Source organism: Petromyzon marinus, chromosome 48 (assembly GCF_048934315.1).
Source record: "Petromyzon marinus isolate PM22_M1 ecotype Great Lakes invasive population chromosome 48, UKy_Petmar_22M1.pri1.0, whole genome shotgun sequence".
NCBI classification, from domain to species: Eukaryota; Metazoa; Chordata; class Hyperoartia; order Petromyzontiformes; family Petromyzontidae; genus Petromyzon; species Petromyzon marinus.
The window spans coordinates 6,618,292-6,645,733 of NC_133714.1; the positions used below are offsets into that span (position 1 = coordinate 6,618,292).

Sequence of the window (27,442 nt, forward strand, 5' to 3'; positions counted from 1 at the left end):
GTCCAGACCTCCCCAGAGACCCTGGCTGACAGAGGAGGTGTTCAGGATGGTTGAGAAAAAGCGACAGGCCCACTGTCATCGGCTACAGAATCCCACGTCAGAGAATGAGGAGGCTTACCGCAGCCTTCGCTCGGAGGTTCGGAGAGCCGTGAGGCGCTGCAAGGATGGGTGGTGGTCGCGGGTTGCTGAGGAGATGGAGTCTGCCTCAGTGGCCCGTGATCACAAATCTCTATTTAACTCCATCAAAAAAGTAACCTGCAGCGCCACACCTATTACCATCATTAGGGGAAAAAACGGTGATCCAATCTCCGACCCCCAGGAACAGGTTCGCAGATTTGCTGAGCATTTCTGTGAGGTCCTGGGGGAGGGAAAATCCCACAGCCAGGAAAACATCGTGGCACAAGGTGAGGATGACCCTGCTGAGGCTGCGGTGCCTCAAATATTGGAAGAAGTCACCCCCTGTGAGTGGCTGGCTGAGGTGCCATCTGCTGAGGAAGTATTGAAGGCGATCCGGAGTCTGAGACCAGGAAAGGCAGCGGGCAAAGATGATCTCCCAAGCGAAATGCTGAGGGAGGGTGGCGTTTGTGCACAGACTGCCCTATATGACATCATAACAACGGTCTGGACCACTGGACGGGTTCCGCAGGATTGGAAGGATGCCCTGGTGGTCCCCCTTTTTAAGAAGGGGGACCGCACAGACTGTAACAAATACAGGGGCATCTCACTCCTCAGTGTGCCGGGAAAGGTCCTGGCAAGGATTATTCAGCATCGCCTTGCCAGGCACGCTGAGGAGAGGCTTGCGGAGCCCCAATGCGGTTTCAGGAAAGGGCGGTCCTGCACAGATGCCATAGTTTCTGTCCGTCTGCTACAGCAGAGGTGTAGGGAATTCCAACAAGACCTACATCTCTGCTTTATTGACCTGGTCAAGGCCTATGATACCATCAGTAGGCCTGGGCTCTGGGTCGTTCTTCGTGCTTTTGGAGTACCTGACCCTCTGCTCACGATCATTAAGGACCTTCATGATGGTGAGCGGGCCCGGGTAAAACTACGTGGCCGGCAGTCAGAGCCATTCCCTGTACACCTTGGGGTGCGACAGGGATGTCCTCTGGCTCCCACATTATTTAACATCTATTTTGACCACGTAGTTCGTGAAGCCTTCAATAGCTGTACCGGGGGAATCTCCATATGGTACAGATATAATGGGAGGCTAATCGATGCCCGGGTGCGGTCAAGGGATGGCTCCCTATTGCTCAACCACGTTATGTATGCTGATGATTTGGTAATAGCTGCTCAGTCAGAGGAGGAGTTGGAGACGCTGCTGCTGAGACTGGAGCGTGCCACTAAGAGGTGGGGCCTTACCATCAGCCCCACCAAAACTAAGCACCTGCCTGGGTATTTTGTACCATCGGACACTCCACCCCCACAACTCCCAATCGGTGATGGGGCAGTTGTGGAGAGAGTGGAGAGTTTCCCATACCTGGGCAGTGTGCTTATGACTGGCTCCAGTTTAACAGCAGAGGGCTCACTCCGAATCAGTCGAGCGGCAATATCTTTTCATCAGTTGCATAACGCTGTGTGGAAGCTACCTGGTCTGTCGCTCCGCACTAAGCATCAGGTCTTCTCGGCCACGGTCATTCCCTCCCTTCTCTACGCTTGCGAATCGTGGACCCCCCTAATGGAACATCTTCGCCGGTTAGAAACATTTAGGCTGGCCTGCCTACGATCCATCCTGGGTTTAACCAGACTGGATTGTGTGAGGAGCTCACAAATCCTTGAAAGATATGGGCAGGGTCCCATCGGTGAGCTCCTCCGGCAGGCAAGGCTGCGATGGCTGGGTCATGTAGCCCGCATGCTCAGCCACCGCATGCCGAAACAGCTTTTGTTCGGCCGGATTGAGGGGACTAAGCGGGCGCGGCACGGGCTAGAGAAGAGATGGAGTGATGTGGTACAGGAGGACGTGGAGCTGAGTGGCCTTGCCGATGACTGGTACCAGCGGTGTCAAGATCGGCCTCTGTGGAGGAGGCTCGTGAAGGATGCTACTGGGCAGTTGGAGGTAGTCGCCCTCCAACAACAACGGAGGGCGGAGGAGCGACGCTCAGAACAACGAGCGGAGCGCGGGGTGGCTAAAGCACAGCAGGTTGGCACAGTAGGGGGCACAGGTGGTGCATCAGCCAGTCATCTCAGTCAGTCGACCCGTGGCACCTGGGTCTGCCCCGTGACCTCCTGCCAGCGGGCGTTCGACACTTCACGTGGCCTCAGGGTGCACATAGCCTGGCACAAGCGTCGTGGTGACGTCACCGCCACTTAGTGGCGAATGGCGGTTGTTGTGCGTGTGCGTGTGCGCAGGCTGATTCGGCACACTAAGCAGCTGCTGGAGGAGAACGAGGAGAAGTTGTGCATCAAGGTGCTCCAGACTCTGCGGGAGATGCTGGCCAAGGACCGGGTGTACGGTGAAAAGGTAAGTTCTCTCGCCGCCCTCCGCCGTCGTCGTTGTCGTCGTCGTCGTCGTCGTCGTCAACAACAAAAAATAAAGCGCGTGGATTCTCGCGACACGTCCAGCCCGAGCCCATACTTGTTGGAATCATGCCATTTCCGTCCAGCAGCTTCTTGTTGCGCCACGCTGGCGAGGAGACGTCACCTACCTTGCCTGGTACACCGGAGGTCGTGGGTTCGATTCCGACAACCAACGCCCGGAGTTTGCGGTGTTTCTCTCCCCGTGGTCGCGTGGATTTTTCTCCCGCTCCTCCAGTTTTTTTCCCTCCCACGTTTAGGAAAAAGAAAAACATCACGCGTTTTAGGGTGTTTGGCTGCTATGAATGTCCACGTGGTGATAAGCCAGCTTTTCGTTGATCGTTCGTTTGTGATGGCCAGGTCGCTTCTGAATAAGAGCCACGTAGCTCGGTTTTGGCCTTACCTGGTAAAAAAAATATATATAGTTTTCGTATGTTTTACCAGTGTGCGTTCTCTACTCCACGTCGTACTCTCTCTGTCTCACAATTCAGACAGAGAGAGTAAGACTTTCAGTTGCAACTGAGCTTCGATCCACACCTTTTCGTGTCTGGTCAAAAATATAAATATATATACACGCGTTATTCCCCCGATGTATATTCTGATTGTACTATCGGCATCCTGTCATGAGAAGGGGAGAAAAAAAATCTATAATCGCGTAAAACTCAACGCGTGTGTCAATTACAGTGCAGTCTTAAAAAGGAAATATATATGATAGGCGACGTGCTATGACGCTTCATAGCACGTAAATAACAAAGGGTCATTGCCTGAAACGTCGCCTCTCAGAGATGTTTTCCCCACGGTGTTGTTGATGAACGTGTGGAGCTGTTTGTGTTCACTCCGCCTGAGCACCGCTGCCGGTTCAGCGGCAGCGGCAGCAGCGGCATCGCCAAATAATTTGAAACCCTTCGTGTTAGAGAAGCAGACCTCGAAAGAACTACGGCTGAGATCTCTTCACGCGACGGCCCGGTCCGCACGGTAGGGCGCAGCACTTTCCCGCCCGCCACGGACAGTAACGTCCGTCACGTGACGGTATATTATTCATTCTCAGAGCCGGAATTTAGTGAAAATAAAGTGCGGAATCAACGTTGGTGGAAATGGGGTTTTTTCACTTTGTAACGTAATTGCCGATCGGGCTGATACCATCAACCCACTGCGCTTGAGAACCCGATTTTAATTACAACTCAGTCTGTGTGAGCCTGTGTGAGTCTATGGGTCGCTATGGGAGTCTATTGGTCTCTATGTGAGTCTATGGGTCTCTATGTAAGTGCATGGATCTCTGTGTAAGTCATTGCTGATCGGACTGATTCCATCAACTCACTTGATGCTTGAGAACCCGGTTTTAATCACAACTCAATCTCTATGACCCTGTGGGTCTCTGGGCCATTATGTAAGTCTGTGAGTTGCTTTTTAGGCCTACGGGCGTCTCTGCATATGTTATTTGGTGGCCTTGCTGAAACCCATCAAGGCGCGTTCCACTTGAGAAGCTGGTTTTAATCGGAGGCGGCCGATGCGCCGCGATCTTGGTGGTGCCAGCTCAAGGCTCTTGATTGATTACGGGAATCTCACATCTCAAACGAAACTCCGCTCGCCCCCACCATCGGCCAAAACTCCTATAAAAACATCCGCCGCAAATGTGCCCCGCTGAAGCCTCCTTTTTGGAATCCACTGGAATTCTTTGGCAGGCGCCGTGACGGGGCTGACTCCAACATCCGACACCGCGTCCGTCCGGTGCTCGCCGAGCTTCGCTGGATTCGCGGCGGTCGAACCAACGTGCAATGAGCTCGCGCTCATTGCACGCAGAGTACTTGCCACAGGGAGCACGAAGCATCCGGTCATCCTCGCAGCAGCGGCTTTTGGCTAAGCACCGAACGAAGACGGTGATCACCGCATCGCGCGGCGCTCTCAGATGCGCTTCTGCGGCCGTCTGGAACGCTCACTTCCTCCTTCCGATATTAGGAAGCAGTGGCCCAGGACCAATCTCCTCCGATGTTAACCGTGGTCCAAAAAATTGAACCCGCACCTCCGATTATCACGGTCGGCTCCGCGCGGTGCGAAAGAAGTTCAGCACGTTCGCGCGCGCACACACACACACGTACACACGTACACACGTACACATACGGAGCGTCAAAAGTTCACTGGCAAGGAGGTCACGGGACAGACGGTGGTGGCAGTGGTGGCGTTACAAATTAAAATAACGACGGTTGTTATCATTGTTATTGCCGTTATTGTTGATATTGTTATTGGCGTTGTTGCTATTGTTAGTATTGTTGTTATTATTGTAATTGTTTGTACCGTTGCTATTGTTATTGTTGTTACTGCTGTTATTGTTATCATTGTTATTATTATAGTTGTTGCTATTACCGTTGTTATTATCGATATTGTTGTTATTTTTCGATTTAAAGCTTTCGCGACTGCAGGGATTCATCCTCTTGGTTCTTTCGGTAAAGAGCACGCAGAAGGTAAATAATAAAATAATAATAAAAAAAGAAAACATCGTACAATAATAATAATGTTTTTATTTTAAAACATAATAAAATAATAATAATAAATGTTTCATTATTACTTTATTATTTCCCTTCGAACGCGACTTCACCGAAAGAACCGAGGAGATTTGCTGCCATCGTCACTGTTGTCACTGCCGTTGTTGCCGCCGCCGCCGTCACCGCCGCGCGTGCAGGGAGAGGCGCTGAGGCAGACGCTGCTCAATCGCTACTACGGCAGTGCCAGCAGCACCGGGGGCGGTCTCGCTCGCCGCTCCAGCATGGCCTACTACGTGAACGGGCCGCTCTCCGCCGCCGCCGCCGCCGCCGCCGCCGTCGCCGTGAGCCGCCCTACACCGGCGCACGTGCCAGGTGCGTGCCCCTGCTGAGCACTGCTGCTGCGTTGCGAGTGACGGAGTGGGGGGCCGTGGTGGTGAAGGCACGCGTGTACCCGTGGTTGAACTTCTGTCGGACCGTACGTAGCCAACCGTGAGTGGGTGAGTGGGTGAGTGGGTGGGTGAGTGGGTGAGTGTATGTCCCTCCCTTCTCTGCATCTTCGCCGGTTAGAAACATTTAGGCTGGCCTGCCTACGATACATCCTGGGTTTAACCAGGCTGGATTGTGTGAGGAGCTCACAAATCCTTGAAAGATCTGGGCAAGGTCCCATCGGTGAGCTCCTCCAGCAGGCAAGGCTGCGTTGGCTGGGCCATGTAGCCCGCATGCCCAGCCACCGCATGCCGAAACAGCTTTTGTTCGGCCGGATCGAGGGGGCAAAACGGGCGCGGCACGGGCTAGAGAAGAGATGGAGTGATGTGGTACAGGAGGACGTGGAGCTGAGTGAACTTGCCGATGACTGGTACCAGCGGTGTCAAGATCGGCCTCTGTGGAGGAGGCTCGTGAAGGACGCTACTGGGCAGTTGGAGGTAGTCGCCCTCCAACAACAACGGAGGGCGGAGGAGCGACGCTCACAACAACGAGCGGAGCGCCGGGTGGCTAAAGCACAGCAGGTTGGCACAGTAGGGGGCACAGGTGGTGCATCAGCCAGTCATCTCAGTCATCTCAGTCAGTCGACCCGTGGCACCTGCTGGGTCTGCCCCGTGACCTCCTGTCAGCGGGCGTTCGACACTTCACGTGGCCTCAAGGTGCACATTGCCTGGCACAAGCGTCGTGGTGACGTCACCGCCACTTAGTGGCGAATGGCGGTTGTTGTTGTATGTATGTTGAACTTCTTTTGGACCTGATGTAGCCAACCGTGAGTGGGTGGGTGAGTGAGCGGGTGAGTCTATGTATGTTGAACTTCTTTCGAACCGTACGTAGCCAACTTTGAGTGGGTGAGTGAGTGAGTGTATGTATGTATGTTGAACTTCTTTTGGACCTGATGTAGCCAACTTTGAGTGGGTGAGTGGGTGAGTGGGTGAGTGAGTGTGTGTATGTATGTTGAACTTACGTGACTTTACCGAAAGAATCAAAGAGTAATTCCTGCAGTCACGAAAGCTTCAAATCAAGTTATTTTGGACCGTACGTAGCCAACCGTGAGTGGGTGAGTGAGTCTATGTATGTATGTTGAACTTCTATTGCACCGTACGTAGCCAACTGGGCTAATTGAAGGTGCCGAAAACATGCCTGCCAATCCATCCTGGGTTTAATCTGTAGGCTAGAATACAGTGTACGGAGTTCACAGGTCCTTTGAAAGATCTGGACGCAGTCCCCATCATCGGTGGGTTGCTCCGGCAGGCAAGGCTGCTTTGGCTGGGTCATGTAGCCTGCACCTCCAGCCACCGCATGCCCAAACAGGTTCTGTTTGGCCGGATAGAGGGGGTTAAATGGGCATGGCACGGGCAAGAGAAGAGACGGAGTGACTTAGTAGAGGAGGACGTGGAGCTGAGCGGACTTGTGTCAAGATCGGCCTCTGTGGAGGAGGCTCGTGAAGGATGCTACTGGGCAGTTGGAGGCAGTCGCCCTCCAGCAACAACGGAGGGCGGAGGAGCGACGCTCACAACAACGAGCGGAGCGCCGGGCGGCTAAAACACAGCGAGCTGGCACAGTGGGAGGCACGGGTGGTGCATCTGCCATTCATCTCGGTCAGCCGGCCCACGGCCCCTGCTGGGCCTGTCCCGTGACTTCCCCGCCAGCGAACATTCGACGTGTCACGTGACCTCCTCGTAATGCACCTGGCCGGACGCACGGCGGCTGGTGTCGTGTAGCGTGCCGCGTTTGTTTGTTTGTTGCGTGTTAGTGGGTGTATGTACACGTGTGTGTGTGTGTGTGTTAGTGGGTGTATGTACACGTGTGTGTGTGTTAGTGGGTGTATGTACACGTGTGTGTGTGTGTGTGAGAGAGGGAGAGCATGCTGGCGTGTGATCTGTGACGGTGTGTTCGCGCACGGGCGCCCGTCTGCCCGTGCGAGTGTGTACGAGTGTGTGTGTGTACGTGTGTGTGTGTGTGTGCGTGTGTACGTGTGTGTGTGCGAGAGTGTGTGTGTGTGTACGAGTGTGTGTGTGTACGTGTGTGTGTGTGTGCGCGTGTACGTGTGTGTGTGCGAGAGTGTGTGTGTGTGTACGAGTGTGTGTGTGTACGTGTGTGTGTGTGTGCGCGTGTACGTGTGTGTGTGCGAGAGTGTGTGTGTGTGTACGAGTGTGTGTGCGTGTTTTCCGTGTCACACATTTTGACACATCGCGTCGTCGTCGTCGCGCAATCCCCAGGCGAGCAGTCTCCCCCGCTCGCCGTGACCTTCAGCGTCCCCCCCTCCCCCTCCTCCTTCCCTGCCTCCCTCACTCATCTCGCTCCCTCCTCGTCTCTCGCCCCTCCTCCTCATCTCCCTCCTGGTCTCCTTCACCTCTTCATCTCCCTCCCTCCTCATCTCCCTCCTCCTCGTCTCCCTCCTACTCGTCTCCCTCCCTCCTCGTCTCTGTCCCTCCTCATTTCCCTCCTCGTCTCCTTCCTCGTCTCCCTCCCCTCCCTCCTCGTCTCCCTCCTCGTCTCCCTCCCTCTTCATCTCCCTCCTCTTCTCTCTCCCTCCTCGTCTCCCTCCCTCCTCCCCTCCTCCTCGTCTCCCTCCTCGTCTCCCGCACCTCCTCATCTCCCTCCCTCCTCGTCTCCCTCCCTCCCTCCTCGTCTCCCTCCCTCCTAGTCTCCCTCCTCGTCTCCCTCCCCTCCCTCCTCATCTCCCTCCTCATCTCCCTCCTCGTCTCCCTCCCCTCCCTCCTCGTCTCCCTCCTCATCTCCCTCCTCGTCTCCCTCCCCTCCCTCCTCGTCTCCCTCCTCGTCTCCCTCCTCGTCTCCCTCCCTCTTCATCTCCCTCCTCGTCTCTCTCCCTCCTCGTCTCCCTCCCTCCTCCCCTCCTCGTCTCCCTCCTCGTCTCCCTCCTCGTCTCCCGCACCTCCTCATCTCCCTCCCTCCTCGTCTCCCTCCCTCCCTCCTCGTCTCCCTCCCTCCTCGTCTCTCTCCTCGTCTCCCTCACCGCGTCTCCTCGATCGTCAACCGCCGTAGCCGCCGTGGCGGCCGCAGTGGCCGCCCCCCCCCAACCGCTGACCTCCCCCCGCCCCCCCGCTCCCCCGCCACCACCAGGCCTGGGCACGGTGGCGGCGCTCCAGGAGCATCACCTGCAGCAGCAGCAGCAGCACCGGCGCGCCGACATGACGCTGGTGGAGGTGCAGTGCCACCTGGAGAGGGAGGGGGCGGCCGACCTCGTCATCGACCTCATCATGGGCGCCGCCAGCGACCGCGTCTTCCACGAGACCATCCTCCTCGGCATCGCGCTGCTTGAGGGTGGCAACACCACCATACAGGTGGCCGGCCGCACCGCCGCTGCGAAGGGGGGGCCCTCGGAACCGACACGAGAACGCCTGACGTGGCACTGTTCGTTTTGAATGGCGAAACGAACGGACGATCCGACACGACACTTTGAGGCGATAACAAACGCAGTGTTATTCATAATAAAGGTTGTTTTTGGGTTGGATCGCGTTTATTTATAAATGTGTCGTAACCCTTCCACCACCCGACACGGCCAATCAGCAGAAAAAAAAAGTGTCACGTTGACAAAAGACAAATAATTCACTACTTTAGCCCACCGGTGTGTGTTGAAGAGTGAATCTACAACATTTACAGTTTGAGTACGACGTTTCGCTGGTAAATACATCCAGCATCATCGGGCAATTCGCCAGAATGGTAAAGCCCTCGCTTGCTCCCGGTTTTATATAGAGCAGCAGGGTGACGTCATCACTTAACTTAAGCCTACGTATTCTTAGTTTTTTCGGTAAAGTCACGTTGAAGAGAAACAACAAAATAAAAAAATATATGTTATATATACAACGTGACTTTACCGAAAAAACTAAGAATATGAATTACTGCAGTCACGAAAGCTTTAAATCAAAATTTAAATCAAAATTTAAGCCTACGTGTTAAACAAACGCAGTGTTACTCTCCTTCAAAAGGTCAAAGAGTCTCTCGAAACTCGTTGGCCGTCGTTGCCAACGCGTGGCCTGGAACCTTCTCTGCGGGTGATCTCCGGAGCACGGAGGCACATTTCTCGTGGCGCGGTTGCGAATTCTCGGAAGTGTTGAAATGAATTTGAAGCACCCCTGTACATGGGAACGAGCTGCAGCACTGCGGTACAGGTGTAGCATGGGTGTTAACCCATGCAGTTTACCCAGTATTCTTATACAGGCACACTGAGTTTTAAATACGGGCAAAGCAATTGTTTTGTCTATTTGTTTGTGTTTCTCCCTCGTGATGGTGACTTTGTAGGATGAACGTTGAGATCTATAAGGGGCACGGGGTGATGGTGACTTTGTAGGATGAACGTTGAGATCTATAAAGGGGCACGGGGTGATGGTGACTTTGTAGGATAAACGTTGAGATTTATAAGGGGCACGGGGTGACCAGTAAGGTCCGAATTGGTCTGTGATAAGGCAGGGCACTGATAAGGGGTTGAGATGTATAGAGAGAGGACGGAAACACCACAATACATTACACCTACTCACCCATCCATTCACTCTCTCACCTACTCACCCATACACTCACTCTCTCACCTACTCACCCATCCATTCACCCTCTCACCTACTCACCCATACACTCACTTTCTCACCTACTCACCCATACACTCACTCTCTCACCTACTCACCCATCCATTCACTCGCCTCTTCACTCACCCTCTCACCTACTCACCCATACATTCACTCTCTCACCTACTCACCCATACACTCACTCTCTCACCTACTCATCCATACACTCACCTTCTCACCTACTCACCCATACACTCACTCTCTCACCAACTCACCCATACATTCACTCTCTCACCTACTCACCCATCCATTCACTCTCTCACCTACTCATCCATACACTCACCTCCTCACCTACTTACCCATACACTCACTCTCTCACCTACTCACCCATACACTCACTCTCTCACCTACTCACCCATCCATTCACCCTCTCACCTACTCACCCATACACTCACTTTCTCACCTACTCACCCATACACTCACTCTCTCACCTACTCACCCATCCATTCACTCGCCTCTTCACTCACCCTCTCACCTACTCACCCATACATTCACTCTCTCACCTACTCACCCATACACTCACTCTCTCACCTACTCATCCATACACTCACCTTCTCACCTACTCACCCATACACTCACTCTCTCACCAACTCACCCATACATTCACTCTCTCACCTACTCACCCATCCATTCACTCTCTCACCTACTCATCCATACACTCACCTCCTCACCTACTTACCCATACACTCACTCTCTCACCTACTCACCCATACACTCACTCTCTCACCTACTCACCCATACACTCACCCTCTCACTTCTTCACCCATACACTCACTCTCTCACATACTCACCCATACACTCACCCTCTCACCTACTCACCCATCCACTCACTCTCTCACCTACTCACCCATGCACTCACTCTCTCACCTACTCACCTATACACTCACTCTCTCACTTACTCACCCATCCATTCACCCTCTCACCTACTCACCCATCCATTCACTCGCCTCTCCACTCACCCTCTGACCTACTCACCCCTCCACTCACTCTCTCACCTACTCACCCATCCATTCACTCGCATCTCCACTCACCCTCTGACCTACTCACCCATACACTCACCCTCTCACCTACTCACCCATACACTCACTCTCTCACCTACTCACCCATACACTCACTCTCTCACCTACTCACCCATACACTCACTCTCTCACCTACTCACCCATACACTCACCCTCTCACTTACTCACCCATACACTCACTCTCTCACATACTCACCCATACACTCACCCTCTCACCTACTCACCCATCCACTCACTCTCTCACCTACTCACCCATGCACTCACTCTCTCACCTACTCACCCATACACTCACTCCCTCACTTACTCACCCATCCATTCACCCTCTCACCTACTCACCCATCCATTCACTCGCCTCTCCACTCACCCTCTGACCTACTCACCCCTCCACTCACTCTCTCACCTACTCACCCATCCATTCACTCGCATCTCCACTCACCCTCTGACCTACTCACCCATACACTCACCCTCTCACCTACTCACCCATACACTCACTCTCTCACCTACTCACCCATACACTCAATCTCTCACCTACTCACCCATACACTCACTCTCTCACCTACTCACCCATACACTCACTCTCTCACATACTCACCCATACACTCACCCTCTCACCTACTCACCCATACACTCACTCTCTCACATACTCACCCATACACTCACCCTCTCACCTACTCACCCATACACTCACTCTCTCACCTACTCACCCATACACTCACTCTCTCGTTATGCGCGGGACGTGCGGCCGGACGCGTGACGGATGGACACGTGACAGAGAAGTGACGTCCGCCAGTTTCCGTCATCATTCGCACCCGTGACCCTTCTACGTATGTACGTTGACCTTTTTTCGCACCGTACGTAGCCAAGCTTGCTCAAGCGGAGGTGCGGATCCTTGATGATGATGATGATGATCCTTGCGTTGATCCTCGTGTCCCCCATCCTCTCCCCCGCCCTACCCCCCCCTCCCCCTCCAGCACTCGTTCTTCCGCCGCCTGACGGAGGACCGCCGCTCCGAGTGCTTCTTCCGTGTCTTCCACGAGCGCATGAAGGCCGCCCAGCAGGAGATCAAGGCCACGGTGACCGTGAGCGCCAGCGAGCTCGGGGGCCGGCGCCGTGACGACGAGAGCCCACCAGAGAGAGAGCCGCTCATCCGCCGCCGACGTAGTAAGCGGGGGGGGGGGGGGCGGGGGGGGGGGGGCGGGGAGCGGTTTGGCGGATGCTCAGGGTTCAAGAGGTCAGAGGCGCTCGGAATCTTGATCGGAATTTTTTTTTGTTTGTTGCTGTTCACCGCAAGTTCCGACCGTGTCCGTCCGGTGCTCGCTGAGCTGCAATTGTTGACCGCTGAACGAATGCGCTGTGAGGCCGCAGCCGTTTGGTTTGCATGCAGATGTCTTGCCACAAATGAGGCGCACAATGCTTCGCTGAGCTCGTCATGGAGCATAAGCCGTGGTCACGTGAACTCCGGTAAATCCTCGCAGCTAAACGTCGGACAAAAAGACGGTGACCCCGTCGCTCTCAGATGTGTTTCTGCGTCCGTCTGGAACGCTCTTCCTTCCGATATTAGGGAGTCGCCGGGAGCTCTGGCACTTTCAAATCTAATTTGAAAACGAATTTCTCTTCGCCGATAAGTTCAACGTGCACGCACACGAACATTTAGACTGGAGGAATCCGATGAGCTGTGACTGTCTTTGTCACAGACGTCCGGGAGTTGCACGGATGAGCCTAGATACCGAGCCGGTCACCGCTTGAGATCGCGGCCGCTGTGCGTTGTGGACCGGGTTCTCGAGTGGCGTGTAGGCTCACAGATGAGACCGATTGAGTCATGGACTCACATAGAGCCCGCACAATGGCATGAGGAGGCTTTCATTCGGCAGTGGAGTGATCATGGCTGATGATGATGAGATGCTGCTGCTGATGATGATGATGATACATACATACAAACTCGCAAAGAGACCCGTCGACTCCCATGGAGACCTGGTCACGGCACTCGTCGGTGGCGAGCAATATTTGGCTGCTATACTGTACATCAATGAGATATAATTTGTGATAGCCAGCTCACTCCTGGAAAAGAGCGAAATAGTTCAGCGGGCCTCACCTGGTGAGACTAAAACGTTATATATTTCGTCGCTCCATGTCCACGGATGACGTACTCTTCCCGGGAAGCATTTTACTCCTTTGGCTGCCGTCCCAACACGACACCAACCCGAATAACATTGCAAATAAAGATTTGTTTCGTTTAATTTACTGTTCAAGACTACGCGTGGGATCTTTGTCTTTGCGTGCGTGCGCGCGTGCGTCAGTGAGGAGTTCGGTCGCGGGCATAAGCGAGGAGATGCGCGATCAGCTGGCCGAGGCCACCGTCGCCACCCAGAAGGCCTTCAGCCACTACCGGCGAGGTCGCGACCTCGACCCGGACGACGCGGCCGGCGCGGCGGGCAGCATCACCGGCGGCGGAGTCGGCGGCGGGGTCGGCGGCGGGGGCCCCATCGTGGGGGGCGGGGGGCTCGGCGGCGGTGGGGGGGCCCTTGGCGCGACGCGGGACGACGGGGAGATGAGCCCCGTCGTGGTCATCATGGAGCCCATCTTGCGCTTCCTGCAGCTCATGTGCGAGAACCATAACAGGGACCTGCAGGTGACCAGCGTCCGGCCGCACGTCCCGCGCGTAACGACCCGCCACGTTGTGTTGCGCGTCCGGTGGCAGCTGAGCCCCATCCTAAATGAAAACTCTCTTTTTTTAATTTTCATTATTATTATTCTCATTAATTTTTATATATTTTTTTTTATTCCCGGGTGAAGGCCGCTGAGGTGTAGTGGCCCTTTTTCAGAGGCGACCTTGGCCCCGCCCGTGACGGTAACTTGTCGTCGTTGAAGTGGCTTGCACCAACATCATCATTATCATCACACGTGGGGATTTATAGTCGCAGCCAATTGATCTAAACGCGCGTTTCTTAAAACGGAGGAACCTGGAGAAGAAAATCCACAGGGAGAGAGAGAGAGAGATCACACGGACTCCGAATATACAACAACAGGCATCGTCAGGGTCCGTAATCGAACTCATGCGCTCCTGCGTACCAGGCGAGGGCGATAACATTCTCCGTGGCGCCCCCTTCGCTGCCCGCCGACTCACCGGGCAGGGCTTGTCGTGGAGCGGGGCAGCCTTATGGGGTCACACGGCAGCAGAAGTGACGAGCGGGCCGCTGCAGACGCGGGCGGCAACGCCGCTGGGCCGCTGGTCACGCCTCTCGATTGAGAGATGGCCAGCGAGTGACAGCAACAGCGTAACCGTGAAGCGTTGACGGTGTCCGGCCGAGCGAGCGCCGCTTGGCGGAATCCAGGGCACGATGTGGTCAATCCGCAATCGAGCTTTTGGTGTGTTTGCTTTTGTGTTAGGTCGCATAGCTATAAATGTGCGTCGTTAAAACCCGCCACCACCCGACACAGCCCAATGAGTGAGGTTTGTCACGTAAACAGAACGTGCCAATTCGTTACTGGTTCAGCACACCGGTGTGTTAGAGAGTAAACCCACAACATTTACAATTTGAGTACAGTGGGTTTCCTCTCCAACATACCGGTGTGCTGTACTAGAAAAGAATTGGCACGTTTTGTTTTTTACGTGACGGGTGGTGGCGGTTTATATATTTAGGCGATCTAAACCTTAAAAAAAAATCGATTGTGGATAATATTGGTGTTAAACTGTGGTAAAAAAATATATTTTGATCTAAAGCTTTCGTGACTGCAATAATTCATATTCTTAGCTCTTTCGGTAAAGTCACGTTGAAGGGAAACAATAAAATAATACCGAAAGAGCTAAGAATAAAAAAAAATATTGTTTTTCTTTGCAACCACGTTTAATTCCCAACCTGGTGGCTCAGCGAGTAAGAGCGAGTGAGGGAGCGGGCGGCTCGCGATTCGGAAGGTCGCGAGTTCAACTCCTGCTTTGGCGTTGACTCAGCCCCATCATCCATCGTGCGCCGTTCCGCCGTTGAGTGGGTGCTTGCTGCATCGGCGCTCTCTCCAACGGTCTTACGTAGACTACGCAGGGACTCTTTGTCTCTTTGCTGCGTGCTTTTGTGTGCGTGTGTGCGTGTGACATACGTATATATGTGTATGTAGATTCGTGTGTGTGTGCGTGTGACATACGTATATATGTGTATGTAGATTTGTGTGTGTGTGTGCGTGTGACATACGTATATATGTGTATGTAGATTCGTGTGTGTGTGTGCGTGTGACATACGTATATATGTGTATGTAGATTCGTGTGTGTGTGTGCGTGTGACATACGTATATATGTGTATGTAGATTCGTGTGTGTGTGTGCGTGTGACATACGTATATATATGTGTATGTAGATTCGTGTGTGTGTGTGCGTGTGACATACGTATATATGTGTATGTAGATTCGTGTGTGTGTGTGCGTGTGACATACGTATATATGTGTATGTAGATTCGTGTGTGTGTGTGCGTGTGACATACGTATATATATATGTGTATGTAGATTCGTGTGTGTGTGTGTGCGTGTGACATACGTATATATGTGTATGTAGATTCGTGTGTGTGTGTGTGCGTGTGACATACGTATATATGTGTATGTAGATTCGTGTGTGTGTGTGCGTGTGACATACGTATATATGTGTATGTAGATTCGTGTGTGTGTGTGCGTGTGACATACGTATATATGTGTATGTAGATTCGTGTGTGTGTGTGTGCGTGTGACATACGTATATATATGTGTATGTAGATTCGTGTGTGTGTGTGCGTGTGACATACGTATATATGTGTATGTAGATTCGTGTGTGTGTGTGCGTGTGACATACGTATATATATGTGTATGTAGATTCGTGTGTGTGTGTGCGTGTGACATACGTATATATGTGTATGTAGATTCGTGTGTGTGTGTGTGCGTGTGACATACGTATATATGTGTATGTAGATTCGTGTGTGTGTGTGTGCGTGTGACATACGTATATATGTGTATGTAGATTCGTGTGTGTGTGTGTGCGTGTGACATACGTATATATGTGTATGTAGATTCGTGTGTGTGTGTGTGCGTGTGACATACGTATATATGTGTATGTAGATTCGTGTGTGTGTGTGTGCGTGTGACATACGTATATATGTGTATGTAGATTCGTGTGTGTATGTGTGCGTGTGACATACATATATATGTGTACGTAGATTCGTGTGTGTGTGTGTGTGCGTGTGACATACGTATATATGTGTATGTAGATTCGTGTGTGTGTGTGCGTGTGACATACGTATATATGTGTACGTAGATTCGTGTGTGTGTGTGCGTGTGACATACGTATATATGTGTATGTAGATTCGTGTGTGTGTGTGCGTGTGACATACGTATATATGTGTATGTAGATTCGTGTGTGTGTGTGTGCGTGTGACATACGTATATATGTGTATGTAGATTCGTGTGTGTGTGTGTGCGTGTGACATACGTATATATGTGTATGTAGATTCGTGTGTGTATGTGTGCGTGTGACATACATATATATGTGTACGTAGATTCGTGTGTGTGTGTGTGTGCGTGTGACATACGTATATATGTGTATGTAGATTCGTGTGTGTGTGTGCGTGTGACATACGTATATATGTGTACGTAGATTCGTGTGTGTGTGTGTGACATACGTATATATGTGTATGTAGATTCGTGTGTGTGTGTGTGCGTGTGACATACGTATATATGTGTATGTATATTCGTGTGTGTGTGTGTGCGTGTGACATACGTATATATGTGTATGTAGATTCGTGTGTGTGTGTGCGTGTGACATACGTATATATGTGTATGTAGATTCGTGTGTGTGTGTGCGTGTGACATACGTATATATGTGTATGTAGATTCGTGTGTGCGTGTGACATACGTATATATGTGTATGTAGATTCGTGTGTGTGTGTGTGCGTGTGACATACGTATATATGTGTATGTAGATTCGTGTGTGTGTGTGTGCGTTAGCGCACCGCGCTACGAACCTGGCGACCAGGGGTTCGATTTCCGCTCACGGCCGACACCGGTGACGATTATCTGAACCGGTCCTGGGCCTCCGCTAGGTCGACTCGGTCTCAAATGAGTACCTGCTGCGATGTGTAAACATCGCCACTAGGGAGACAAAGGCGGCCGGGCGTGGTGTTGGCCATCCGACCCCTCGTGTGCCGTGCCGGCCTTCATAGGTGCTCGCTAACAGCACTTGACCCTACAGTCTGTTAAAAGACATGCTGGGGATCTTTGTCTTTGTAGAGGGGCGTGTGTATTAGTGTGTGCGTACTTGGTGCGGCGTGTAAACATCGCCATGGGGGAGACAAAGGTGGTCGGGCGTGGTGCTGGCCGTGCCGGCCTTCATAGGAGCTCGCTGACGGCACTTTGCCCTAAAATTATTTTGTATAGTAAAAGTAAATGTTCTTTTTCTTAAAGCAGTCGAGAGTCAAATCGAGACTAAAAGACTATTTCTCAAAGGAGAACAAATGTCACACAAGTACACACATAACTGTTATAAATTACAGCGAATGCTAAGGCATGACAAATTAAATAAAGCATAACTTAACGAGTACAAGATGAAACTTGTGAGCAACATAGCAGCGAGATTAAATTAAAATTAAACGAAAATTTAATACAACCATGTTGCCTTTGTCTCTGTGTGTATCTGTGTGTGTCTGTGTGTATCTGTGTGTGTCTGTGTGTGTCTGTGTATATCTGTGTGTATCTGTGTTTGTCTGTTAGTGTGTCTGTATGTCTCTGTGTGTGTCTGTGTGTATCTGTGTGTGTATCTGTGTGTGTCTGTGTGTATCTGTGTGTGTCTGTGTGTCTCTGTGTGTGTCTGTATGTGGGTGTATCTTTGTGTCTGTATCTACGTGTGTATCTGATTGTGTATCTGTGTGTGTCTGTGTATGTCTGTGTGTCTGTGTGTGTCTGTGTGTATCTGTATGTGGGTGTATCTTTGTGTCTGTATCTACGTGTGTATTTGAGTGTGTATCTGTGTATATCTGTGCATGGGTGTATCTTTGTCTCTGTATCTGTGTGTATCTGCGTGTATCATCTGTGTGTGTATCTGTGTGTGCGTATATCTTTGTCCGTGTATCTGCGTGTGTATCTGTGTGTGGGTGTATCTTTGTCTCTGTAGTTGTGTGTGTATCTGCGCATGTGTGTGTATCTGCGTGTGCGTGTATCTCTGTGTGCGTGGGTCTGTGTGCATGTGTGCGCACGTGTATGAGCGTGTATCTTTGTGTGTATCTGTGTGCGCGTAGGTCTGCGTGCGTGTATCTGGGGTGCGACAGGGATGTCTTCTGGCCCCTAAACTATTGAACATATTCTTTGACCGTGTAGTTCAAGAAGCTCTCCATTGCGGTACCATCTGACTTAGATGCAATGGGAGGCTTCTTGAAGCCCGAGTGTGGTCAATGGATGGATCCCTATTGGTCAACCATGTGGAGGATCTGGTGAACCTGGCGCATGCTACCAAGAGACGGGGCTTTGTAGCATCAGCCCCACACAAGGAAAGCATCTGCCCTGGGTACTTTATGTAATCAAATCCTCCCCTCTCACAACTCCCCCATTGCGTGATGGGGCTCGCGACCACTTGGAGCCCTCTGAAGGCGATTGCCACTCTCCGTCCACCTCTGTGCACCGAGCTGGCCTTAATAGGTGCTCGCTAACGTCGCTTTCCCCAACGGTCTGTCAAACGCCACACGAGGGACCCGTTGCAAATCGCGTCAGCACCAACCCCCTTGCTGCCTCGGCCCAGCCCACCCCAGCGATCCTAGCAACCTCGCCGACCCCCTCTCTAAACCCCACCGTGGCCTCACCCTGACCACACATTGACTTCACCTTTGACCTCCCCCCCCCCCCCACCTTGATCCCAGCTCAACTCCACTATTCCAAGATCCCACAGAACCCCTCCTCCGACCTCAGGGCACCAATCGGCCGCACGAATCTCTCTAAACTCGCCGCGACCGACCTCTAACCCCACCAAACCCTCACCAATCGCCCTCCGACCTCACCGACCCGCTGCCCCCCCCCCCACCCCTCTCGGCGAGACAGAACTTCCTGCGCTGCCAGAGCAACAAGACCAACTACAACCTGGTGTGCGAGACGCTGCAGTTCCTCGACTGCATCTGCGGCAGCACCACAGGCGGCCTGGGCCTGCTGGGCCTCTACATCAACGAGCGCAACGTGGGCCTCATCAACCAGACGCTGGAGAGCCTCACCGAGTACTGCCAGGGGCCCTGCCACGAGAACCAGGTGGGTGGTGGTGACCGCGACCGCCTCCCAACCACTGAACCCCCCCCCCCCACCTCCTTCCCTCTCCCCACTTGATGTTCCCGTCGAGCCGGCCCGGTAGCGGTGGCCGCGGCAGTGGTGGCCGAGCCGCGTGGGCGAATGCTGTAGACAAAGGCGGCCGGGCAGGGCCAGAACCACGCCCGGCCGCCTTTGTCTCCCGGAGTGGCGATGTTTACACGACGCACCAGGTGCTCGTTGGAGGTTTAGTTATCGGTCTCTGGGAGCCCCATGACCGGTTTGGGGCACCGCTGTGGCGAGGAGATGTTAACTACCTCGCCTGGTATGCAGGAGGTTGTGGGTTGGATCCCGACCCTGACACCTGCTGTATATTTGTAGTTTGCGTGTCTCTCTCTCATCATCATCATCACGGTGGCTAGGAGATGTTAACTACCTCGCCTGGTATGGAGAAGGTTGTAGGTTGGATCCCGACCCTGACACCTGCTGTATATTTGGAGTTTGCGTGTCTCTCTCTCTTTCATCATCATCACGGTGGCTAGGAGATGTTAACTACCTCGCCTGGTATGGAGAAGGTTGTAGGTTGGATCCCGACCCTGACACCTGCTGTATATTTGGAGTTTGCGTGTCTCTCTCTCTCTCATCATCATCACGGTGGCTAGGAGATGTTAACTACCTCGCCTGGTATGGAGAAGGTTGTAGGTTGGATCCCGACCCTGACACCTGCTGTATATTTGGAGTTTGCGTGTCTCTCTCTCTCATCATCATCACGGTGGCTAGGAGATGTTAACTACCTCGCCTGGTATGGAGGAGGTTTTAGTTTGGATCCCGACCCTGACACCTGCTGTATATTTGGAGTTTGCGTGTCTCTCTCTCTCTCTTCGTGGATTTTAGTTTTTTTTCCCTAAACGTTGACAAACGTGCATTTAGAGTATTTTGGCTGCTATAAATGTCCACGCGATGATGAGCTGCTTCGCTGAGCTCATCGTTGTGACAGCCGTGTCGCTTCTGAAAAAGAGCTACATTGCTGAGTCGGGCCTCACACCTGGAGCAGAGCGGAGAGATGCGATGCGTGGGGGGAGGGAAGAGAGAGACGAGAAGGCACGGGTAATGAGAGGAAAAGGATGGGAAAGGAAACCGAGAAACGGGAGCACAGGGGGCAGGAGATGTGAGGATGGGGATGAAGAGGCTGCATCAAGGCCTCGACGCTGCTGCTGCTGCATGGGGGAGAAGCGGCGTCTGTTTTCACAGTGGGCGGCGACAGAGAAAAGGGGGGGGGGGTTCATCGTGGGGGTGACCACACAGCAACCACGTGATTTATAGGAGGCTTGAGCTGATATATACACAGAAATATGGTTTGCAAAGTTAAAAATAGCGGTTTTCCGGCCCCCAACCACTATTCCAATGCAAACGGTCGTTTTTCTTTTGTCGTTCTCGTCATTTGCGGATGTGATTAAGTTGAACAGGGGGAGGCGACCGCAAGAGCTGGCGCGGTGCACGTTGCACTTTAGCAGAGCCAGAGAGAGAGAGAGGGCAGAGCCATTGGCTGTCCAAACCAAGATGTTTTTTTTATAAAATATCTAGGTCAGGAGGCAGCCGATATCCGACTAACTCGGCGCAACAGATTTAATTGCCTCGAGGGGCAAAATGAAAAATATAACACGCCACGTGAACTGAAAGCAATTGATTCCTGCGCGCCTGATTCAATCGTGCCGAATCGATTCCAATTGCCGGGCCCTTGCATCGCCCACGAATTTCCCCGGCGGGGGGCTTCCTCCTCCTGCTGTGGTGTGGAGCGGCGTTAGGTGGTGTGGTGTAGAGTGGTGTGGCGCGGCTTAGAGTGGCGTTGGGTGATGTGGTGTGGCGTGGAGCGGCGTTGGGTGGTGTGGCGTGGCGTGGAGTGGTGTGGTATGCTGTGGCGTGGCGTGGCGTGGCATGGAGTGGCGTGGCATGGTGTGGAGTGGCGTTAGGTGGTGTGGTGTAGAGTGGTGTGGCGCGGCTTGGAGTGGCGTTGGGTGATGTGGAGTGGCGTGGAGTGGTGTGGAGTGGCAATGCTGTGGCGTGGTGTGGCATGGAGTGGCGTGGCATGGTGTGGAGTGGCGTTGGGTGGTGTGGTGTGGCATGGAGTGGCTTGCTGTGGCGTGGAGCGGAGTTGCGTGGCGTGGAGCGGGGTTGAGTGGAGTGGTTGGCATGGGCCCTGGTACAGGGAATTAAATATCGGTCGTCGTCCCCCACCCTCCCTGTACAATTGATTCCCCGCTGCACAGCCAGCAACTTGCACCCCTCCGGCCTTGTGGCCCACCGGCGCAGTCGCACCGCCTGCACCATCGACAGCCACGCCTGCCGGTGCCGTTGCTGCCCGGCGGGCGGCGAAGGGAATTGCGGCAGAACACGTGACCGTACCGTGCCCGCTACGCTCCCCACCGTCGCCAACCCGCGCCGATCGGCACGATGGAGCAAATATCCCCCGCGTACTCGTTGGGTGGGGGTGTGCGCGGGGGGGGGGGGGGCTCATCCAGCAGTGTATTGACGCGGGGGGGGGGGGCTGTTAGCGCGCGCGGCTTTGAGCCTCAAGACTCCCGTTCCCGGGAATGTTCCCCGCCGCCGCCGCCGCCGCCGCTCGGCGATTTTCCGAAGCGGCGGCGGCGGCTGCAGGAGAGGCCTCGCGCGCGAGCGCTGGTTCCGCACGGGCGCCTCGTCCCGTAGCGCCTGGCGGCCCCCAGCGGGCGCCTGCCCCCGCGCTGCGACTGGCCCGGGCCCCGCCGATGAGCGTTTGTGATTAAGCGGCGAAGCCGGGCGCGCGTCGTCGCCCGCGTCGCGCGTCGCCCGCCCTCTCTCCGTTTCGGGGGATGTCCGTCGGCTCGGAATATCGATCGACTGACTGACCGTTTGATTTCTTTTTTTATTTCTTCTTTCACACACTCTCTCTCTCTCTCTTTCTCGCGCGCTGGCAGGCGGGCGGGCGGGCGAGAGGAGAATTCTCCATATTTTTAATATGTTCCTTTGGGAGTCAGACTTCCCTACCGACCGCCCCCACACCGCCGCCACCCCCCCACCCCAACCGAGCTGTTCTGAGCGTCTAATCCGCCGTGAGCACGGCGGCTGATTGATACAGCCGTGCCGTCGGTCCCCGTTATAAATCAGCGGTGCTCGTATTGGACACGGGCGGGCGTGATTTAGTGGCGGGCGACGGTGGCCCGTCTTGTCCCTCCCACTCGTTGAGCTTTTTAAAAAAAAAAAAAAATTTGCCCTTCGTTTGCGGCGGCGGTGGAAGTTGGCTGTGGGTTTCTGATTGCGAACGAGCGGAGTCGCTCGACGGAATCCTGGGGCCCCAGGACCCCACCCCCCCCACCCCACCCACCCCCCCCCATTCCCCCCCTCCGAGGTCGGCTCGCGCTTGCGAGCGAGGCCAGCCCCTCCCGGCTCTCGCGGGGTCCTCGAACAACGAACAACGTGGGATCGGCGGCGGGTTGGCCGTGCTTGTTGAAGGAGGAGGAGGAAAATCCGACGAGCTCAGGAGCTCTCCTTCAACTGATGTTCCAGGGCGGGCGTGGTGGGGGGGTTGGGTGTGGTGGGGGGGTTGGGTGTGGTGGGGGGGTTGGGCGTGGTGGGGGGGTTGGGCGTGGTGGGGGGGTTGGGCGTGGTGGGGGGGTTGGGTGTGGTGGGGGGGTTGGGCGTGGTGGGGTCAACATGTTGTAACGACGAACGGCTCAGCAGCAGCAGCAGCAGCAAGAGTAACGATAGGAAAAGCAAAGTAGGGAAGGCGGTAGGCGACTCACTAAAAAAAAAAATAGATAGGACATGTTGTGTTATATAAGTCCGATTTATGAAGCTTGGACAAGGCAGCAAAAACTACAACAACAACAACAAAAACAACAGTCCCAGACGACTACACCAAGATAATGCCCCACGATAACAGTCCCCCAATAGAAATGGCACATTAACGTTGAACTATCGATAAGCGTTTAATGTTCAGAGTTACAAATCACATTTGCAGACTCTGGCCGGTATCCAGCACGGATCTTCCGCTTCACGATTTCTTGTTTTTTTCAAGGAATGATTTGCAGACTTAAGCGCGGTTCGACTAACGTCGATCCGCGCTTAACGTCGATCCGCGCTTAGGGCAGGTCGCCAATCGGCACGCCCGTGTCGTTACTTGCTTTTATTTTACCAGGTAAGGCCCCCAACTGAGCTATGTAACTCTTTTTTCAGATGCGATGAGGCTATCGCAAATGACAGGCTCAACGGAGTGGCCTATCATCGCGCGGAAAACGTATAGCAACCAAATACTCTAACCTTGTGGTTTTATTTTTATTTTTTTGCTAAACGTGGAGGCAAAAACCGAAGGACCCTGGGAAATATCCACGCGGCCACGTGGAGAGAGACGCACGCAAACTCCAAATACACAGGCATCACGGTCGCGATCAAATCTACAACCTCCTGTATACCAAGCGAAAGGCGTTAACATCCCAGGCGCTGGTACCACGCGCAAACAGACGTACGGTACGGCGCCCGGTCGATTTACCCGATTAAACACATTTTTGTTTATTATTTCGGCGAAATCTACCGCTGGATGAAGGCCTCGTCGCACCGTTCCAGTCATTCCTGGGGGGCGGGGGGGGGGGAGGAGGTGGGAGGCGTTGTTTGACCATACATCACCACGCTGGACATTGCAGGTTGGCGAAGGGAGGTGGGATGGGGGGAGCGGTTGGGACATGGAGAATTGGTACGAACTGAGGCATCGTTTACGCCCACCATTCTCGCAATCACGCCGTTATCATCATCATCATGATCATCAGTGCCATCGTTGCCATCTTTGTTTCTTGCTGCTGCTGCTGCTGCGGTCCCGAATGAACGAACGCAGAACTGCATCGCCACCCACGAATCGAACGGCATCGACATCATCATCGCCCTCATCCTCAACGACATCAACCCCCTGGGGAAGCAGCGCATGGGGCTTGTGTTGGAGCTCAAGGTAAGCTGCCCCCCCCCCCTTCCCCGCCGCACCCCCAGCTTCAGTTGTAACTTGCGCGTGGCCCGCGATTGATTGGCGCGTAACGTTCCAGCCGTTGCACGGTCGGGTGAATCCTCGCGATTCGGGGGGCACGCGGGGGGCCACGGTCTAATCAAATCTCGTCGCTTTTTCTCGACGGATTTTTGCGGAGCGGCGGATCCGCGGAGTGACTGCCGCCACCCCCCCCCCTGCCCCCCCCCCCGTACGCACGCACGCCCACGTGACTGCGGTGCCTGGCGGGGGGAGTAACGGTAGCGGGCGGCGACCCCGGGGTTCGATTCCCGCTCAGCGGCCAACATCGCTGAGGAAAATATTCACCGGTCCTTTGGGTCTCCCCCTAGGTCGACTCGGCCTTAAATTAGTATGGGGGGGGGGGGGGGGCTGGTCGCACCACCGCCTCGTGCTCTTGCCCCCGACCGTCTGTTTGGAGTGGTGTTTGGCTGCGATGATAAGCCGCTACGTTGCGCTATCATTTGTGATGGGCACGTCGCTTCCAAAAAATGAGCGAACGGCTCAGTGGGCAATTTTAGTTGTATATTTATACATTTTTAAGTTGGGGGGAGAGGGGGGGGGTGGGCGCCTGTAAATTTTCCTTCAAGAAATATAAGCAGAAGATCGGTGCTGGATACCAGCCACAGTTTGCAAACGTGATTTTTTTTAACTTTGACCCCTGACCCATGTGCCGATTGTCCAATGTTTAATGTGCCGTAGTATTGAGGGAGTGCCGCTGTGTGCTGGTGTCATCTTGGTGTGGTCCGGGACTGTTTTTTTTGCCTTGTCCCATGCTTCATAAATCGAACTTGTACAATGAATGAATCAATGGATTATTTGTTTATATTTAGTGACCTTTCCTCCCCCTTGCACTCCGTTTGTATTTTTTGTTTGTTTGCTGATTTAATGCTTTGACCCCGTGTCCCCCGACTGAACAGCTCATCGGATCCCTCCAGTAATAAATCAATCTTCTGATTCTCAGGCTACGCGGGGGGGGGGGGGGGGCGGGGAGGGGGGCGGGGGGTAATATTTGCTTTGCTCTGCCGCTCTCCGCCACAGAACAACGCCTCCAAGCTGCTGCTGGCGATCATGGAGAGCCGTCACGACAGCGAGAACGCCGAGAGAATCCTCTACAACATGCGCCCCAAGGAGCTGGTAACCGTGACCTTTTGCTGATTTTCCTCCCCGACAAGTTCACAGACATCCAAAAAAATCGCTCCCCCCCCCCCCGTAAAAAAACGAATCGGACTGGTATACGTCATTTCAGATATACTAAAATAGCTAAACGAATACGTTTTTAGTTTGTATTTTAGCAGGCAAGGCCCCACTGAGCTAGACAGCTCTTTGCGACCTGGCTATCACAAATGATCGCTAAACGGAGTGGCTTGTCATCAGCGTGTCGCCGATTTACAGCAGTAGCCAAATACTCTAAACGCGTGATGTTGATTTTAAATTGAGAGGGACACACAGCAGGACCTGGTTGAAAAATCCACGACGCGACCACGGGGACAGAGAGAGACGGGCAAACTCCGAATATACAGCAGCAGGCGTCAGGGTCGGGATCAAACACCACAACCTCCTGTATACCAGGCGAGGTAGTTAACATCTACCAGCCACCGTGATGATAATGAGAGATAAAGACACCGCAAACTCCACATATACAGCAGGCGTCAGGGTCGGGATCAAACACCACAACCTCCTGTATACCAGACGAGGTAGTTAACATCTACTAGCCACCGTGATGATAATGAGAGATAAAGACACCGCAAACTCCACATATACAGCAGGCGTCAGGGTCGGGATCAAACACCACAACCTCCTGTATACCAGGCGAGGTAGTTAACATCTGCTAGCCACCGTGATGATGATGAGAGATAAAGACACCGCAAACTCCACATATACAACAGGCGTCAGGGTCGGGATCAAACACCACAACCTCCTGTATACCAAACGAGGTAGTTAACATCTGCTAGCCACCGTGGCACCCACCTTCCAGAGGATCCCAAGGAGTATGTTGAGCTTCCGACCTCACGCTAAAGTTAGCTCAACGTTGCACGTCTACTGAGTATTTCTTTCCACGTGAAATATCAACTTAATTTTTATCACAGATTCCCTTCGGCCCCACGGCCTGCCGGGAGTGCACAATGTTAGCGGCATGGAGTCTGCGCAAGCAAACACTCCGGACCGGGTTTCGGCACCCGGGGTCTCATCAGCAGAGTCAGGCTCGCTTTGATTTCTTTGCTGGCGACCTGCCAGATGTTATTATCTCGAAGCTGTGGGTCCGAGTTCGACACACCATTAAAAACTACATCACTCAAAGATAATTATTGAGGGTCGTTGTGAAAAAAATATATATACGTTGTCTTGGTTTTAATCCAAAAGAATGGCATCACAGGGAACGATGTCAACTCGTATGAGACCGAGACCAAGTCTGTGGCTTTCCTGCCCATGTCATCGGTTGATGTGACCTTCGTTCAGGTGAAGAAGCGTTAAGTTACAACGCAACGTACGTGACCATAAAAATCGAAAGATTTGAAATGGATTGGAAAGCGTTTCGTCCGAAATTTCATCCCAAACGCGGACGAACAGCGGCCGGGGAGTCTCCTACGATCGCGACAATTTGAGATCGTTTCGCATCGCGGAGAACGATATCGCCGCGGCAACGATATCGCCGTGGCAACGATATCGCCGTGGCAACGCTATCGCCGTGGCAACGATATCGCCGTGGCAACGATATCGCCGTGGCAACGCTATCGCCGTGGCAACGATATCGCCGTGGCAACGATATCGCCGTGGCAACGCTATGGCCGTGGCAACGATATCGCCGTGGCAACGATATCGCCGTGGCAACGATATCGCCGTGGCAACGCTATCGCCATGGCAACGATATTGCCATGGCAACGCTATCGCCGTGGCAACGATATGGGGAATCTCAGACATAGTTCTGCAGTATCCACTTCTCACGGGACATTCCCTGACACCGGGTGATGCGCTGCTAGGTGGGACTTCCCAATGGATTCTTCATCCCGTGACGCGACGCCAATATCCCAATCTGGATAAAACTGACAAAAATACATTGCTACAAATAATCGATTTCTTTATTTGCATCTGCACCACGTTTCGTAGGGTCTCA

General features: G+C 53.4%; 1 protein-coding gene across 4 annotated transcripts in view; it reads left to right on the forward strand.

Moving 5' to 3' along the window:
- Positions 1–27,442, forward strand: part of LOC116952798 (inositol 1,4,5-trisphosphate-gated calcium channel ITPR1-like) — a 275,732-nt gene that overhangs the window by 129,680 nt on the left and 118,610 nt on the right. For all 4 annotated transcript variants that reach the window (XM_032972456.2, XM_076074483.1, XM_076074484.1 and 1 more), the window contains 8 exons: positions 2,347–2,458; positions 5,189–5,363; positions 8,559–8,779; positions 12,045–12,234; positions 13,371–13,702; positions 19,110–19,310; positions 24,169–24,279; positions 25,369–25,464. In XM_032972456.2, the coding sequence (XP_032828347.2) occupies positions 2,347–2,458; positions 5,189–5,363; positions 8,559–8,779; positions 12,045–12,234; positions 13,371–13,702; positions 19,110–19,310; positions 24,169–24,279; positions 25,369–25,464 (1,438 nt within the window). The remainder of the gene's footprint in view (positions 1–2,346; positions 2,459–5,188; positions 5,364–8,558; positions 8,780–12,044; positions 12,235–13,370; positions 13,703–19,109; positions 19,311–24,168; positions 24,280–25,368; positions 25,465–27,442) is intronic.